This window comes from Mastigoproctus giganteus, chromosome 3 (genome assembly GCF_048544385.1).
Source record: "Mastigoproctus giganteus isolate SK-2022 chromosome 3, ASM4854438v1, whole genome shotgun sequence".
Lineage (NCBI taxonomy): Eukaryota > Metazoa > Arthropoda > Arachnida > Uropygi > Thelyphonidae > Mastigoproctus > Mastigoproctus giganteus.
The window spans coordinates 34,093,978-34,108,504 of record NC_143577.1 but is presented as its reverse complement, the minus strand read 5'-3'; the positions used below and the strand labels follow the sequence as shown (position 1 = coordinate 34,108,504).

The window sequence follows — 14,527 nt, the reverse complement described above, 5'->3', positions numbered from 1 at the left end:
GATTATTATGAATATTTTGTTTTATTTTATATATTTATTTATTTTTTGACGCAGAACGAAGTCCATTTCCTTGCTCTTGCACCTTTCACTGGCCTCACTAATATAAATAACCAAATTCATCTCCCTTCTATTCTTCAAGAGGTAAACTTAAGATGCCATTGCAGCGATAAGCTGGTTGAATTCACGACTTCGCTCTACAGAAAGCGAGACATTGATTGTAGTCTATATATTCGGAGGTACTTAAAAGTGGCTTTAGAAAGTAGATGGCAATGTAAACACTTTCCCCGTTCGCTATTTCCAGGCTTTCTCGGTGCATTCTTAAATAAATGGAAATATTTCGCGACGAACTCGCGTGCATGTGTTTGTTCCATTTACTAAGATGCATTCCTTAGCACCAAGTTGGCTGTGAACTCCATGAGCTTTGAAATATTTATTAAAGACAGTTCCTTGGGTACGATTTCTCTACATTTAACACTGATTAACGTCGAATGAATAATTACTTGATCAGCAACCTATCATTACCATGAAAAGGCGTGTCTCGAAGCAGCAAACAAATGGGGGTTGTAATTGCATAGTTTGCGTTCTTCTGTCCCTTTCCTTGTAGTTAGCTATTAATATTAGGAAAGTCTCTTTCGTTCTTTCGTGGCGCGTTGTCCTCTTTAAGTTTTTTTTTCTTTTGTTCGGTAACGCTGGAATCTTCAAAGTCACCGGTTTCATTCATTTTCAGCCATCTCTCTCTCTCTCTTTCCTCTTCTCTGCATCATTGACATCCATTATCAATTAAAGCATAGCATACTTGAATAACGGTTAGCTCTATAAGCTATAATGCTTTAATTGAATCTTTTACCAGTTGGTGCTTTCTTCAGCTTTTCTGGGAAACTACGCTTTAAGTACGAATGAACTTTGCACGACAAAGTTTCCTGATTTTTTATGTTAAGCAAGTTTAAATTCATGCGAACAAGAGATGTATTCAATTGATGTTGCACTTCTGTACTATATGTGTGTGATTTGAATCTCCTGCTTTCTTTATGAATATCTTTGTTGTATTTTCGGTGGTTTATAGTTAATGTATTGCGTATTTACAGCTTTAGTCGGGAAGAGCCTTCTGAGATATTCTTTTGTAAAGTTCCGTGAAGAAGCAAATTGAATTTCCCTGTCGCTTTCGTAGGAGTCTTGATTCTGTTATGATTCTACTTAGAACTGAGCACTTAGCTTGGCAGTTGTTATCGAGGATAAGTTGCTTATGAGGTTTGGTCATATTGCCCTGTGGTGTATTGTCTATACGAGTGTGTCCACAGGCTGATTTATATTTTGTTTCGCTAAAAATCGGAATAAATCGCTGGGAAAACCTTAATTCTTCTGCATTGGATTGGCTGACTGCAACTCTGATTGAAGAAGCTTTTTGAAATTCCTTCAATCTATGACGAGACACGACCTGAAAACCTCGACTTGATTTGAGATATTACGTGCATGTATCTTTGTAAAACAAAGATAGCTTTTGGGATGGCGAGGTTTTCCTACCACCCATCTAACCATCTTTAGACATAAGCATTTATTTAGATATGGGTGAGGATTGGATCATAAAATTGGTGAAGTACACATAGGAATTAACAGGGGACATTTTTGTATACAGGGTGGATTATATATCAGTTTACTGAGAAGAGATGTAATTTTATAAGAATTAAATTACCGAAAACAGTTCGAACAATTTATTTATATATATGTTTATACAGGGCATAACAGGATGCCCCTAATGTGTGTCAAACCCTACATTCCAATACAGAATGCATTAATTTAAATGTGATAAATAGCCCTTGTAATATATAATTAATAGCAATAATGTAAATAAAACTAATATTAATAATGTAATATGGGCATGACACTGATCTTAAGATTTGAGCTATACAAATCATTTCTCTAAAACTGCTCATGTTTTCATTACATACTCCGACATTCCACTCCAGTTACTCTTGCTGTACAATCCACATAGCTACTAATGTTTTTGCCTTGGTGTTGACTTTCCATATGTTGTGTGCTACAGCCGCATCAAATAGCAGTGCTGAAAGTACTCTCCCATTGAGGAAACTTCACAGTTTATTGTATGTTTTGAGTGGAAACCTCGGCGCGTTATATTAGATATATATAGTATTAAGAACTTTCTTACGTTTACTTCTCTTTTGAAGGTTTGTTTGATTATCTGCTAAGGCAGCAAAGGCCAAGAGGTGTCACTGTATTATGTGTATAAATTGTGTACATTCGTGGTCCCGTTATCGTTTTTCTCGGCGAAAAACACCACACCTTGTCCAAGACATTCTGAATGGGCATTTATTAAAAACTTATTCATTCCAGTTGATTTAAATTCTGAGTGTTTTAATTCTAATATCAATCAAATACAATTTTATGGCCGTTTTTTTTTTTTTTTTTTTTTTGAAATAAGAAATGGAAAATTTGTTCAAGCTAAAATGCATTAGGGGTTGGTTTGTCTTCAAAACGAAGTTTTCTTTTAAAATCATAGTGTATTAGGATAGTTTAAAATAAACAACTAAAATTAACTTTCCCCCAATTTTATAACAAATTTTGTTCAAGTAATATGACGCTTTAACACGTTAAATTCTCTCAACATAAGCGCTCTCAGTATTTATATTTAAAATTATGTTGCAGTCTGTCTTTGACATTTCATTTGGGGCTGGTAATGAAACGAGGATTTGATTAATGAAATCATAAATTTCTATTATATTCCGAATTCAATGAAATATTAATCTCGGAACAGTACTAATAAATAATATTCGTGATAAGTGGTCGAGACTAACGTTTTCAAAACAAATGCCTGGAAATTTACGAATGTCACGCTGTTAAAAGTGGATATTGTTTTATCACCACACTTCAAGAGACAAAAATTGAAAGGTTGAGAATAAAAGATAAAGTAAATGAAAGATGCGTCGCCATGGGAACGACCTGATAACACCTAAATGAGAATAATTTGAATAAAGGAATTGGGAGAATTTATTTAAGTAAGTCAGTTTCATTTCATTTCTAAAGCCGCGGCGCTTCTCGGATGTAATTTTTAAAAGATTTTCCTCCCAGCCTTAATTACGTCCATAACTTGGAAATTCCTGAAATGCGTGAGTACATCCAATTGTGTTTCTGTGCCCAAAAGAGCGAAGTTTCAGAGATTGTGAGTGTGATTTATTACTAAGAGGAAACCGCCTGCGACGCCCCCTATTTTTATCTTGTTTATTTGCTTTGTATTACCTAGCAACTAAGACGTTGGGTTATCCATTCGCGGCCTTCCATACGTCATGTCCTCAAACCGACATTCCTTGGAATGGACGATTGCGTGACATAAGACATGAATCTCGAGAAATGCTGCTTCTATCTTACCCAGACGAGTTTCTACGCTGTCTAGGCATCGCGTGCACAAACGTATTGAATAAAACGGCAACCCCCCTTCACGGAAGCAGTTCAGAAGTGTATCCAATTGTGCAACTCACGCCCAGCGACTACCACATTCTCCATACACAGGAGATCCATCCCCTGTATATTAATCTTCTCCATACAGCTCCAATGTACTTCCAGGCTCTCTCTCTCGCGCGCGCACACACATACACACTTGGAGAGGGGTTGGGAATACAACGTTTCCCAAGTTTTTCCTCGAGTCGTGTGAGTTACTTGGCTGGAAACAGGTGTAGACGTACAGCTAACATATTTAGGATTCGGGGGATGGGGCGGGGGAAAGACTCCTACGCTGCCTGCTGACCTTCATTAATACCCCGCCGAAGAAGGAATGTAATGACTCCCAACGTCATTTCTGAGCGCGAAACGAAATAAAACATCCCCAGTCATCTGGAAACATTCTCACCATGTGAATAATCAAACCCGTCGGAATGCCTGCCGGTTTTTGTTGTGGCAAGATTATATGTTTCTGACACTGCACCAGCGGAAAGTATAGACATCAGTCAAGAACTTGTGGACTTTATTGTGTTGTTCGCAGGCTGCTTCTTACAATAATCCAAGTTTCATATCGCGTTCTAGACACGTAAACTCTCTCTGCAGACGTCTACCGTGAGCTATACAATATTCATCCTAGCGTACAGGAGGCATCCCGCTGAATGTACGAGCACAGAATCATCAGATAGGACTTGAAGATTCCATGCATAGCAGGGATACGAGTGCACCAGAACTACCCAATTCTTTTATCTTCCCCTACTTGAGACTTCAAGGATGAACTTGCGTTGATGTCATGAATATTTGTAGCAGTGACGCCATCGTCTGATACAAGAAAGGCAGGTGGAGATACGTGGGTAGAAGAATTCATTTCATTCGCGTTTGACCCTCTTTCAATTCCTCCCCACAAATACACGCGCAGTTTACACATGTAATTAAATTAACCATTACTTAGGGAGGATAAAAAATGTATTTGGGCCATCGTGCAAATTTTAGAAAAATCTTGTAGCGCCATCTGTCGAGATACATTAAAACATTTTTCTCCATTTTTTTTGCAGATGGTATTCTTTCATATGCTATGCCTCAGGGTGAAAGGCGTGGGTTAGATATTGATCTCTCTGACGTCACATACGATGGTATTAAAGACGATAGCTATCTACATGTAGGTCTTGGTCAGCTAACAGATGGTCAAAAAGGAGATGATAATTACAGGCAGAATGTATCCGGTTTAGGAAAAGGTTAATAATTTTTTTTTCTCTCTCTCTGTATATTAAATTATTTTTAACGTGCCACTTTGATTTGTTGATTTTATTCCTGTTATTTTATTAGGTTACGAATGGGTTGGTTGGAAGAACGATACGACGTATTCTAGACCCGTGGAAATAGTGTTCACCTTTGATACTGTCCGCAATTTCACGGCTGTGTATTTCTACTGCAACAACATGCACTCCAAAGATGTCCAAGTGTTCGCGTCTGCTAAAATCTGGTTCAGCATCGGAGGCAAATATTACAACACGGAGCCGATACGCTTCTCCTACATGCCAGATTTGTTCTTTGAAAAAGCTAGGAATGTCACCATTTATCTCCATCATCGCGTAGGAAGATTCGTGAAGGTGGAGTTAACCTTTGCTTCTAGATGGATGCTGATCAGTGAGGTGTCTTTTAGTTCAGGTGAGTTGGATTTTTAAAGCACAATCAGTAGAATACTTTAATGCAAATGTTGATAACATTATGTTGGTTAATTTTAAACTGACATCTACCGGTAAATATATATACTATTGGTAATGCTGCCATCTACCGGTAAATATATATACTATTGGTAATGCTGCCATCTACCGGTAAATTTATATATTACCACTACTAATATTGCAAACAGTGCCATCTATTGATGAATTTATATCCTACTACTGTGTTAATTCGAAATTCTTTGGTCGAAGAAAACATCCGAACTAAGCAGTGCCAAGCTACTTGCTTATTGCTTTTGGCCCCCTGTTGATTGGAGAAGATCCAGCTGACTTTTAGCCATTAAACAATTTCAGGTTGGTGGTTTAGAGTGAAATGAGAGCATCAATTACTGTCAAACGTTTTTTTGCTTCTTTCGCACTCAGACGGTAGGTAATGCAGTTACAGATATAGCGAATGAACCTGTACAAATACCGTTTGGCATACTACGGAACTTTCCTCTAGCGATATTGATCGGTACTGAGAGTATTACGGTTCTCATTTCTGTCGTGATGTACGAAATCAAGTTTGTATTTTTCGCTTACTTCGTTATCCAGGTACGTAGTTCTGACGGGAGTTTACCTTTCTTTTTCCCCCCACTTCCACCCTATTTTGTTATTGACTGTATTAGTGGATTTTGAAGCGCCGGAACCATAGCAACTCGTATAAAAACATGGCACCTGGCACGTTCTTCACAAATGCTCACAAGTAGAGAGAAAGTTGGTAGAGGTAATGGCACAACACAAGATTACGTAGCTTTTGATGGTCGCAGTTTGAAGCAGGAAAAAGGCATGTGCCATGTCTCTCAGACAAGTACAACCATTTCTTTCCCCCATAATTTAAGACAGTTTTACATCTTTATTAGGATATGTGACTACTTGAGTTTGCCTATCGTAAAATACGTACGTTCCAAACTTGTAGTAAAAGGTGAAGCACACGGAAACGATGGCAATTGAATTCTTTGGAATGGAGTGCTTGGTGATTTACAACCTACCAAATAGATATTTTACCATGGCAGTGGAGTATTTTTTCATATATCTTACTGTAATGGGTTTATGGAACACGGCTTTGAATTGTTGTCAATCTATCTAATAGCTGCACAAAGTCCTTAATGATATCTTGGTGTTCTTGTTTGCCATCTATTTCTATACTTTTACTTTCCTTACGCCAAATTTCTATTTCTGGAGATGTGAATAAGGAAGTTTCAGTTCTGTACGAAGTAAGAAATAATCCATTCTACAAAGACTTCACAAAAAGGCATTGCACTTTTGTGAAGAAGTAGCAGAATTTTATGGAGGTTTTTGTTACATAAAACATTTTCAATATGCTGTATAGACAGTTTCAAAAATATGTGCAAAAATTTGGGACTTGTGCAGCCCAAAAAAATCATATAATATATTATGTTCAAAACGCTTTATATCGGGTAATTACATTAAACTTTCAATAAGGAATACAAACATAATAATCTTTAACAATTTGTATCAACGTACCTTGTTGACCAATTGAGTACAGTCGAGGTCTGCGTTAAAGTACAAAGACCTAGTGATGTGCTTGTCAAATTAGTGATCTAAACTCAACATTCCTGCAATGGTGCCGATCATTTCACAGTCACATTATATTCGATGCGTGGAACTCCGTTTCATAATGCACTCTCGTTAAATAATCCCATATGCAGGAGGTTGCTCGCCAAGCAACAAAGCCTTCCCGATCTATCCATTCGAATGGATAGGCTGCAGCGAGGTGAGCCCTCGCCATTATGTACGAAACATATGTTACATCTTTTCAGGTGAGGAACATTTTAAAAGCAGCCCGCAAAATATCATCCAAGAAGTGTCTGTTAGCTTGGTCGGCCAGACAGTTCTGCCTGTTGCACATGTTCTGCCTTGACAGAACATTTGATATGATTAACTGAATACAAAAAAATACTGCACCAGATGTTAATAGAGACTCGCTCTTGATAGATCCTTAACATTAAATGCAAATTTTCTTCTTTCCTCTCGTGAAAGTTGTGCAAGTTGATAGGCGTAGGCAGGAGCAGCAGTGCGTCGTAGCACACGCTTCTTGATTAGACCGGGGTTCGAGCCCGTGGCCACCAAATACGGAGGATGCGGAAAGATCAGGGAATGACCACCGCATATCCCCGGAGCAATATGGCCTTAGTTGCTAATGCTCCAAATAACAAACAAACCAACAAGAAAATTGATGATCTTATCACTAAACATTAATCCAACTCGCAGAAATAGCACATTGGGAAAGATGACAGGGTTGCTATTAACAGAGTCGTTAACTTTAAGAGTAATTGAAGTTGTTGGAATCAGTGATCACTATCGCTGAAGAATGCGCCAAACAGACTTTTCGGGTATCCATAGAGCAGTACAGTTTGTTGGGTATTTTTCCGTGGATCTTCTTGTGAAGAATCGTATCATCTTAAATGGTTGGCTTGCGATTGCTCTACAAATGTTTGAAATTTTGACAATCTTAGAAGACTGTCAAGTTGGGAAAGTTTGGAAATTGTCAAATTAGGAAAGTTTTCTTGAATTTCCTCCATGCACTCAGTATATATCTGCGTACTGAACATTGGAAAATGAAGTCATTGCTCTGAAACCAAACACTCTCGCTGAACGTGATGGTGTGGTTTAGTTTCACAGAAATTTCATTAGCCACTCGTCGGAGCTAACTGAATTGTTGCAGTAGACACAATCCTTCTGAAATCCTACATAAAGTAGTCAAAGGGAATAAGAACTGGCGAATGCGGGGGAGGGGAGGGTCCAGTCAGCCATATCCAAAACTTTCTGGGAAGCAATTCGACAATTGATGGCTTTCGAAATTTTACTGAAAGTGCCTATTCTTGTTTTGGTTATACACAGTATACAATATTGCAAGTATTGAATGTATTAATACATCCATCCTTATTTTCTATTGATGGCGAGACTAATTCCTAATTCTCCTTGCTTTTACTCTTTGAAACTGAATAGTCTCATTTCCTTATTGGCCTTTTAGGATATTTTTCTCAAGATACATTGCACTTGGTACTGTTAGGAAATGTATTGGACAGTCATTAACCTTCCAAATATAAATGTATTAGGCAGTAAGCAACCTTCCAATCTTTGCTGTCAGATCTAAGCAGTTTTGAAATAAACTCTTTGGTGTTAATCAATTAGCGAAGCTGTGTGCAACTTACCTGAAATACGTTATGCTGCTGCATTTAGTGCATCCCTTGGGATGTCTTAATGGCTTCGTGATGCTATGGTCGTTATTACGTGACTTCAGAATAAAGGATTTCACCTTCTCAAGGACTCCTTCAGATTTTCATCTGTTCAGGTTACAACTACTTATTATAGCCTCCCCGGATACCATCCACTTATAGAGCTGGCAATAACTTTGGATTTATTGTCTGTAATACGGCAATAAATTATACTTCAAAAGTTATAGGACATTTATTGTACTTACTTTCACGAAAACTTGGAGAACCATACACCCCTTCACCCTCTATCGGCTAATTTAGTAAAAGTATAAACTTGCCCTTAAACGTACCTTTATTTAGGAGCTCTGAGCAGATTTATTTTTGATTATTTTCTGTATGCGGTTGCGATGCTTTTGAAAAAAAAAAAAAAGATCTGATAGGTAAAATTTTCACATGGGCAGTGTCATAAAGATGCCCACACCTACGTTTATTCTGTAAAATATTTTGCAACGTAAAATAATATATACACATTTTCACTGCTTCACTTGAAGAACACCACCAGCAGTGTGTGATTCTATATATAGCATTTCCTTCTCAGTATTTGCATATATTTTATATATTAGCAGGAGGAGGTCTAGCGGTTTCTGGATAACTTGATTTCTTATGATTTTTGACACTTTCAGTTTTGGAAAAACACTACTGGAAGCTGCTATTATTACACGAATAACTTGAAGTCGAGATGTGTGGATGCGTAAGTGCCTACGTGGTGTACATAGAACTATCTTGTGCATGTGCGCGTACGCAGAGATAAAACTACTTCATCGTATTGCTCCTTAAAGAGGATGCCAGTGTGTGATTCAGTTAGCTAACGGGACCGGGAGCCGATGAAGCCCAAAATGGGATAAGAAGCTCATAAGTATGCCGAACATTTCTCCATAACGGTGCATTCATAATTTTAATATGCATCCATCCGGTTACGTCCGGCGCACGTGAGCTACGGAGATAACATCAGAAGCACGGAATTCTCTTATCGCCAGCTATGTATTCGCCGAATTATGGGCGACGTGCTCAATGTGGAGGCCATTCAAAGTATGTGTGCATCTATGGTCTGCATGGGAAGAAATCGTAAAATAGCCTTCAGGGGTCTAATTTTATTGTATTAGGCAATTCTTCCGACAGAAATCTGTCTTTAGTTCCCTACACACCCTCCCGGTTTGTACTTCTTCCCTGTAGCTGAGTGGTCGATACGGTGGACAGCGCCACCTTTTGGAAACAGGCAACGTTTGTGTATGGTCAGTAACCCAACTGAATGGCTTCTCTGTTTTATTATTGGTACGTGAGGAAGAGCAATTCTAACTTTACCAAAGGGGGTGCGCAAAGGGGTTAGTCGGATGTTAATTTGCGGTTTTTGTGTCTGTTATTGAAGGAAATTTTCGGACAAAGTTTCTTATAAGTGCCGTTTACTTCCATTTATGAGAAATATATTCATGTAAGATTTTTAATGCTTTATTTTACGACTTTTCCGAGTAATATCGTATGCAAGAAGATGTTTCAGGGCTTCACAATGATCTCATTACCGTCACTCACACATTCCCAAGTATCATCTTGGTTGGACAAAATTTTCTAATAATCTAAGTCACTATATCGCGTTTCGCGTTGCCTTTGAGAAAGAAAGGTACTTCGACCTTCCCTACTAAGCTATAAACTAGACGAAAATCGTTCATGGCTTCATGCTACAGGCGTTCGCCTTCTTGGAATTGTTTTTTTAATACAGTGAGACCATTTTAGGAAGGCAGAATGCATTTTGAATTTTAAGTTTGCACGAAAGGCTAAAATTCGAATTTGTCTTTGGTACGTATACGAGCTAATACCGTTCACTATTGCCTTGAGTGCTGACAGTGCTAGGTTTAATCAGTTTGAAAGTTCGAACTTCTTGGATTAAAGTTTATATCCAATTTCAGTACTTTTTCTATTGATTGTTTTTTTTTCCCTAATTAAGTGCATACCAATTTCTTTCAAAAAAGGAAAATAAATCTAGAATCATTCAAGTTTGAAAATAAATATGAATAAGTCAAAAATACAATGACCATGATTATATGGAATCTGCAACGAATAGAGATCAGTATTTATCTAATTAATAAAAATTGTCTTTTCCCTGATAAGGTATAAAACGATTATTACAAAAAGCTTATTAGTTTTAAAATTATCATCCATCATCTGTAACCTCCTTTGGTCCATCTCTGGATGATGATTACTCCAGCTGACTTTCATATTTTTCCTTCCTAAAGTATCCTTACCCATGCAATCAGCTGTGAACTTTTAATCATCTGGTTTCTGTATTTACCTCCATCGGTTTTCGTTTTGAAAAGCATGATTCCACATAGTGACTTATCCCATCTTCTCTTAGATATTCAAGCAATGTGGTTCACCCAAAACCATGTCTTTAACTAGTGCATGCCTCCTGATCCAGCTACTGCGCTTTCAGTCCAATGTTTTAATTCCGAGGATGCTTCTGAGAATTTTAATCCATGCACCCTTGGATTAGAACAATTTGTGAGGGGTAATGATAAACAATTGCTCCAAGTTCATACTCTTGGAAATAATAGAACTAAAAAGAACGCTTCATTTCTTCAACTTGAGAGAACCTTAACTGCTATAGTTGATAATCCGCTTTTTTGTTGTTTAATGGGGATTGGTAGTGGGAGGGTTAACGTGCGGGTTCGAAGTTCAACGCTTCACTGATTTCAGTCAAAATTAATCTATGGCTTCGAATTTTAATGAAAGTGCTCTCTATTAAATTTTGTCAACGTAACTAAGGAACATAAGGACCCCTCGTTCTCACAGATGTATAGTGAGATGTACAAAAATAACCCTCAATTGTGACAGTCCCTAAGTATATGTGATCTCTAAATCATTCAACAGATTTTAATTATTTTTCTTTTTATTGGTAGAATTAACAATTTACAAAAAGAAGTTTCATGATTGCCACTTGTGTCAACAATACGCCATATTCCATACCAACTTTCTTTCTTTTTTCCCTCTTGAGTCAGCCATATGGGCCGCGTGTTCCTTCAACTATTTATATTGTCTTTCTTGGAGATCTAACAGCTGAACAATGTTCTTTCTTTATCACCCTATGCAGTTTGTTTCTAAGGAGAAAAAAACTAGTTTTTCTTAACCTCATTCAGAAACCATTTGTCAGAAGACAACGATTGTTTCTTAATGGTAATTTCGGATCAGCGATCATTTCGATATTATTTGTAACACCAGGAAACAAAAAAAAAGTCCTTCCTAACCCCATTGGTAAATAGAAAACTATTTATGATCGTACGGTTATAATTGTTTTCTTTGTCGACACTGGCGGATGACACAGGAATTAATGGTCAGATTTCTGCTATGTGATATACATTTTCCGCCTCGCAGATCCTCCGACTCCGGATGTTATATTTCAACCCACTTTTGTCACGCTGTCAAAACATCAACAAAGGGAGGCGCTGCAGTCGAAAACCAAATCATGTTTCAGTGGCAGGATTTGTTTGTGAGCAAAATATATTTAGTTTTAATTTACCAAGAAGAGCCTTCTATTATGCGTGCTTTATTAAGCATAGCGATGTTTTTAGAAACTTGTAATTAGATTGTACAGTAGATCGGTACTATTGTGTCGGTGATGGTGTTTTGTTTATTGGAGCTATTTATCAATTATTGTAAGGGAAGGATAATAGGATTTAGGAAAATTCTTAATCGTTTAAATTACACTCTTTTATCGGCTGTTTATTATTTGATTTGTGAGTATTTTAAATCATCTACGATTTCAGTTCCTTTTATGTAATTTAAAAATTTGACAAAGGAAACAAATGATGGCCATTGCATGTGTGCATATGGCGTGGACTAAATTGGATCCCAAGAGTTTATTAAACTACCCGTGAATTAGATCTGTTCTATTAAAAAAAGGAATATTTTAGACATAAACTGCATTGGTTTGACTTAAAATGTGCGCCTTGCTGGGAAATAAAGGCTTACTAGAAACTATTGCATCAAAGAGTACTGTGGTGATAAAACCGAAACAAAATCTTTAATAATTAGACAAAATTAACAACAAAAGTTGTTAATTTTGTCTAATTATTGCAGTTTAGGCCAGATTTATTCATTCACAATGAAAAATAGAAGTTAGACTATGGTTGTCCATTGTAACTTAAATTAGGCCATAGTTGCTGTTGTAAACAATGAAAGTTAGGCCATAGTTGCTGTTGTAAACAATGAAAGTTAGGCCACAGTTGCTGTTGTAAACAATGAAAGTTAGGCCACAGTTGCTTAGTAAACAATGAAAGTTAAGCCACAGTTGCTGTAGTAAACAATGAAAGTTAGGCCACAATTGCTGTTATAAACAATGAAAGTTATGCTAGAGTTGCTATGTGAAAAAATTCGAATTAGCCACATTTACTATAATCGTTTCCATGTTTATTGTGATAAACTGTAGTGTTTCTCAATTTTCCCGCAGTGAATGACAGCTGACAGTTACTGAGCAAAATTTAGCTGTTTAGCAATTTTGGGCGCTCTGTGAAATTAATGAACTTACTGTACTGTTTCATTTGCAAAGATGACTTATTCTTGAAGTTCTCCTTAAGGAAATTAAATGCTAATTGCTGCTTTTAGACTTCCCGAGAAGAGGTATTTAATTATATTATTCCAAAGTAATCGTTTTCCTTTCACTTAACAAGTCTTGCTTAACTTCTCTTTCATGTTCTGCCCTGACCACCTACTCTAACTCAACTATACGCAGTTTCTGCATAAATATAAATTAATACAACCTCTTCGCAAAGTCTCAAGGAAATTAGAGCCATTAACGTCATCAAGCTGTTATCGCAGAGAAAACTTAGTTTTATAACGTATCCTTCGGCTACTGATTCAATTAATTTTCTCTATCTCTCCTTCTGTCTCTGGCCCTTCTAATATATTGAATTATGTGTCTCTGTGTAGGTGTTTTCTATTCGAAACAACAATAAAAATCGTAGTTTGTGTTAAATTTGGTGACTGCGACAGGAAACCGCATAGATAAGATTCACTTCTTTAGAGATCCACGACTTTAAATTATTTATCTTAAGAAAAATCTTTCTGTCAGAATAATAGAAGGAGCTATTCAGAGTTCTGAATAGATAATTAGAGAGATAAATGGAAAGTCACGGAGTGATCGAACTGGATCGTAAATTAGCACGGTTATTGTTGCGATACAGAAAAATGAGGATGGACATGAACCAATTTAAAGTTCAGTGTTGCGAAACTAAACTGTTAATCGTAAGATATCCGACAGAATCAATAAAATTGTGAAAATTCCGAATATTTTGTTAAAGTAGTGTAGAAGAATTAAAACTATGTACAGTATCTGAATGCTTGTGTTTCGCATTAAGAACAGCCCTGAGTAATGTATACACTCTGACTAATGTCTACTTTCTGTTGGATCATAAAGGGACTTCATTTTCTTCCCCACCCAAGCTCCTAACGTTTTCCAGAATCATTTCAAAGTTTAGAAAATTATTTCCAGAAATATCTCTAACCATCCCCCAGTGGAAATAACGAAAAAAAGTTTCAAACGTACCACACAGAACGCTTAATTAACGTCCTAACTGGAGTGTACCGAACCCCCTCTTTGAAGTAATTTGGAACGCCAAGGAAACTACCTGTCTTAGCGCGGAACAAATTATGTCCAGCACCGTTGAGGAGCAAGAGAGAGATAATTTCTTAGCGTAAGCACGTTTCTCCATCTTAACTATGTAATTTTCTTTGTTGCACTGAAATCTCTCCAGACAGCCAGAATTATTGGTTGCACTGGACCCTTAGCGGGAACTTTTATGATGTAAATGCTGGTTGCATGTTACCGCTCGACAAGTGAACCTGTCGTGGCCTTAATACTCCGACGAATAGAAAGCCCCTGGTGACATGTAATTATTGCTTTTCTGTTGCGTCACCACTTTAAATAACTTTCTTTCCAAGCCAAACATCAAATCTCCATTTTTGTCAACAACTTATTACTCGCACGCCAGCATCGAATTGAGTTTTAAAGTTTTAATACGAATTCTAATTCGGGGAAGCAGTTTTCCACTTAAATGTTCTTTGGAATATTTGGGCAAGTCGTTTAAAATAACAATCAGTTTCGGAACGATGTCAACAGAGAAATTGTTT

At 37.1% G+C, this 14,527-nt stretch overlaps 1 protein-coding gene across 5 annotated transcripts in view; it reads left to right on the top strand.

Annotated features, from left to right (window-relative positions):
* Ddr (discoidin domain-containing receptor 2) overlaps positions 1-14,527 on the top strand; it is a 496,805-nt gene that overhangs the window by 454,608 nt on the left and 27,670 nt on the right. For all 5 annotated transcript variants that reach the window (XM_090369236.1, XM_090369238.1, XM_090369235.1 and 2 more), the window contains 2 exons: positions 4,503-4,682; positions 4,774-5,115. In XM_090369236.1, coding sequence (XP_090225362.1) covers positions 4,503-4,682; positions 4,774-5,115 — 522 coding nt within the window. The remainder of the gene's footprint in view (positions 1-4,502; positions 4,683-4,773; positions 5,116-14,527) is intronic.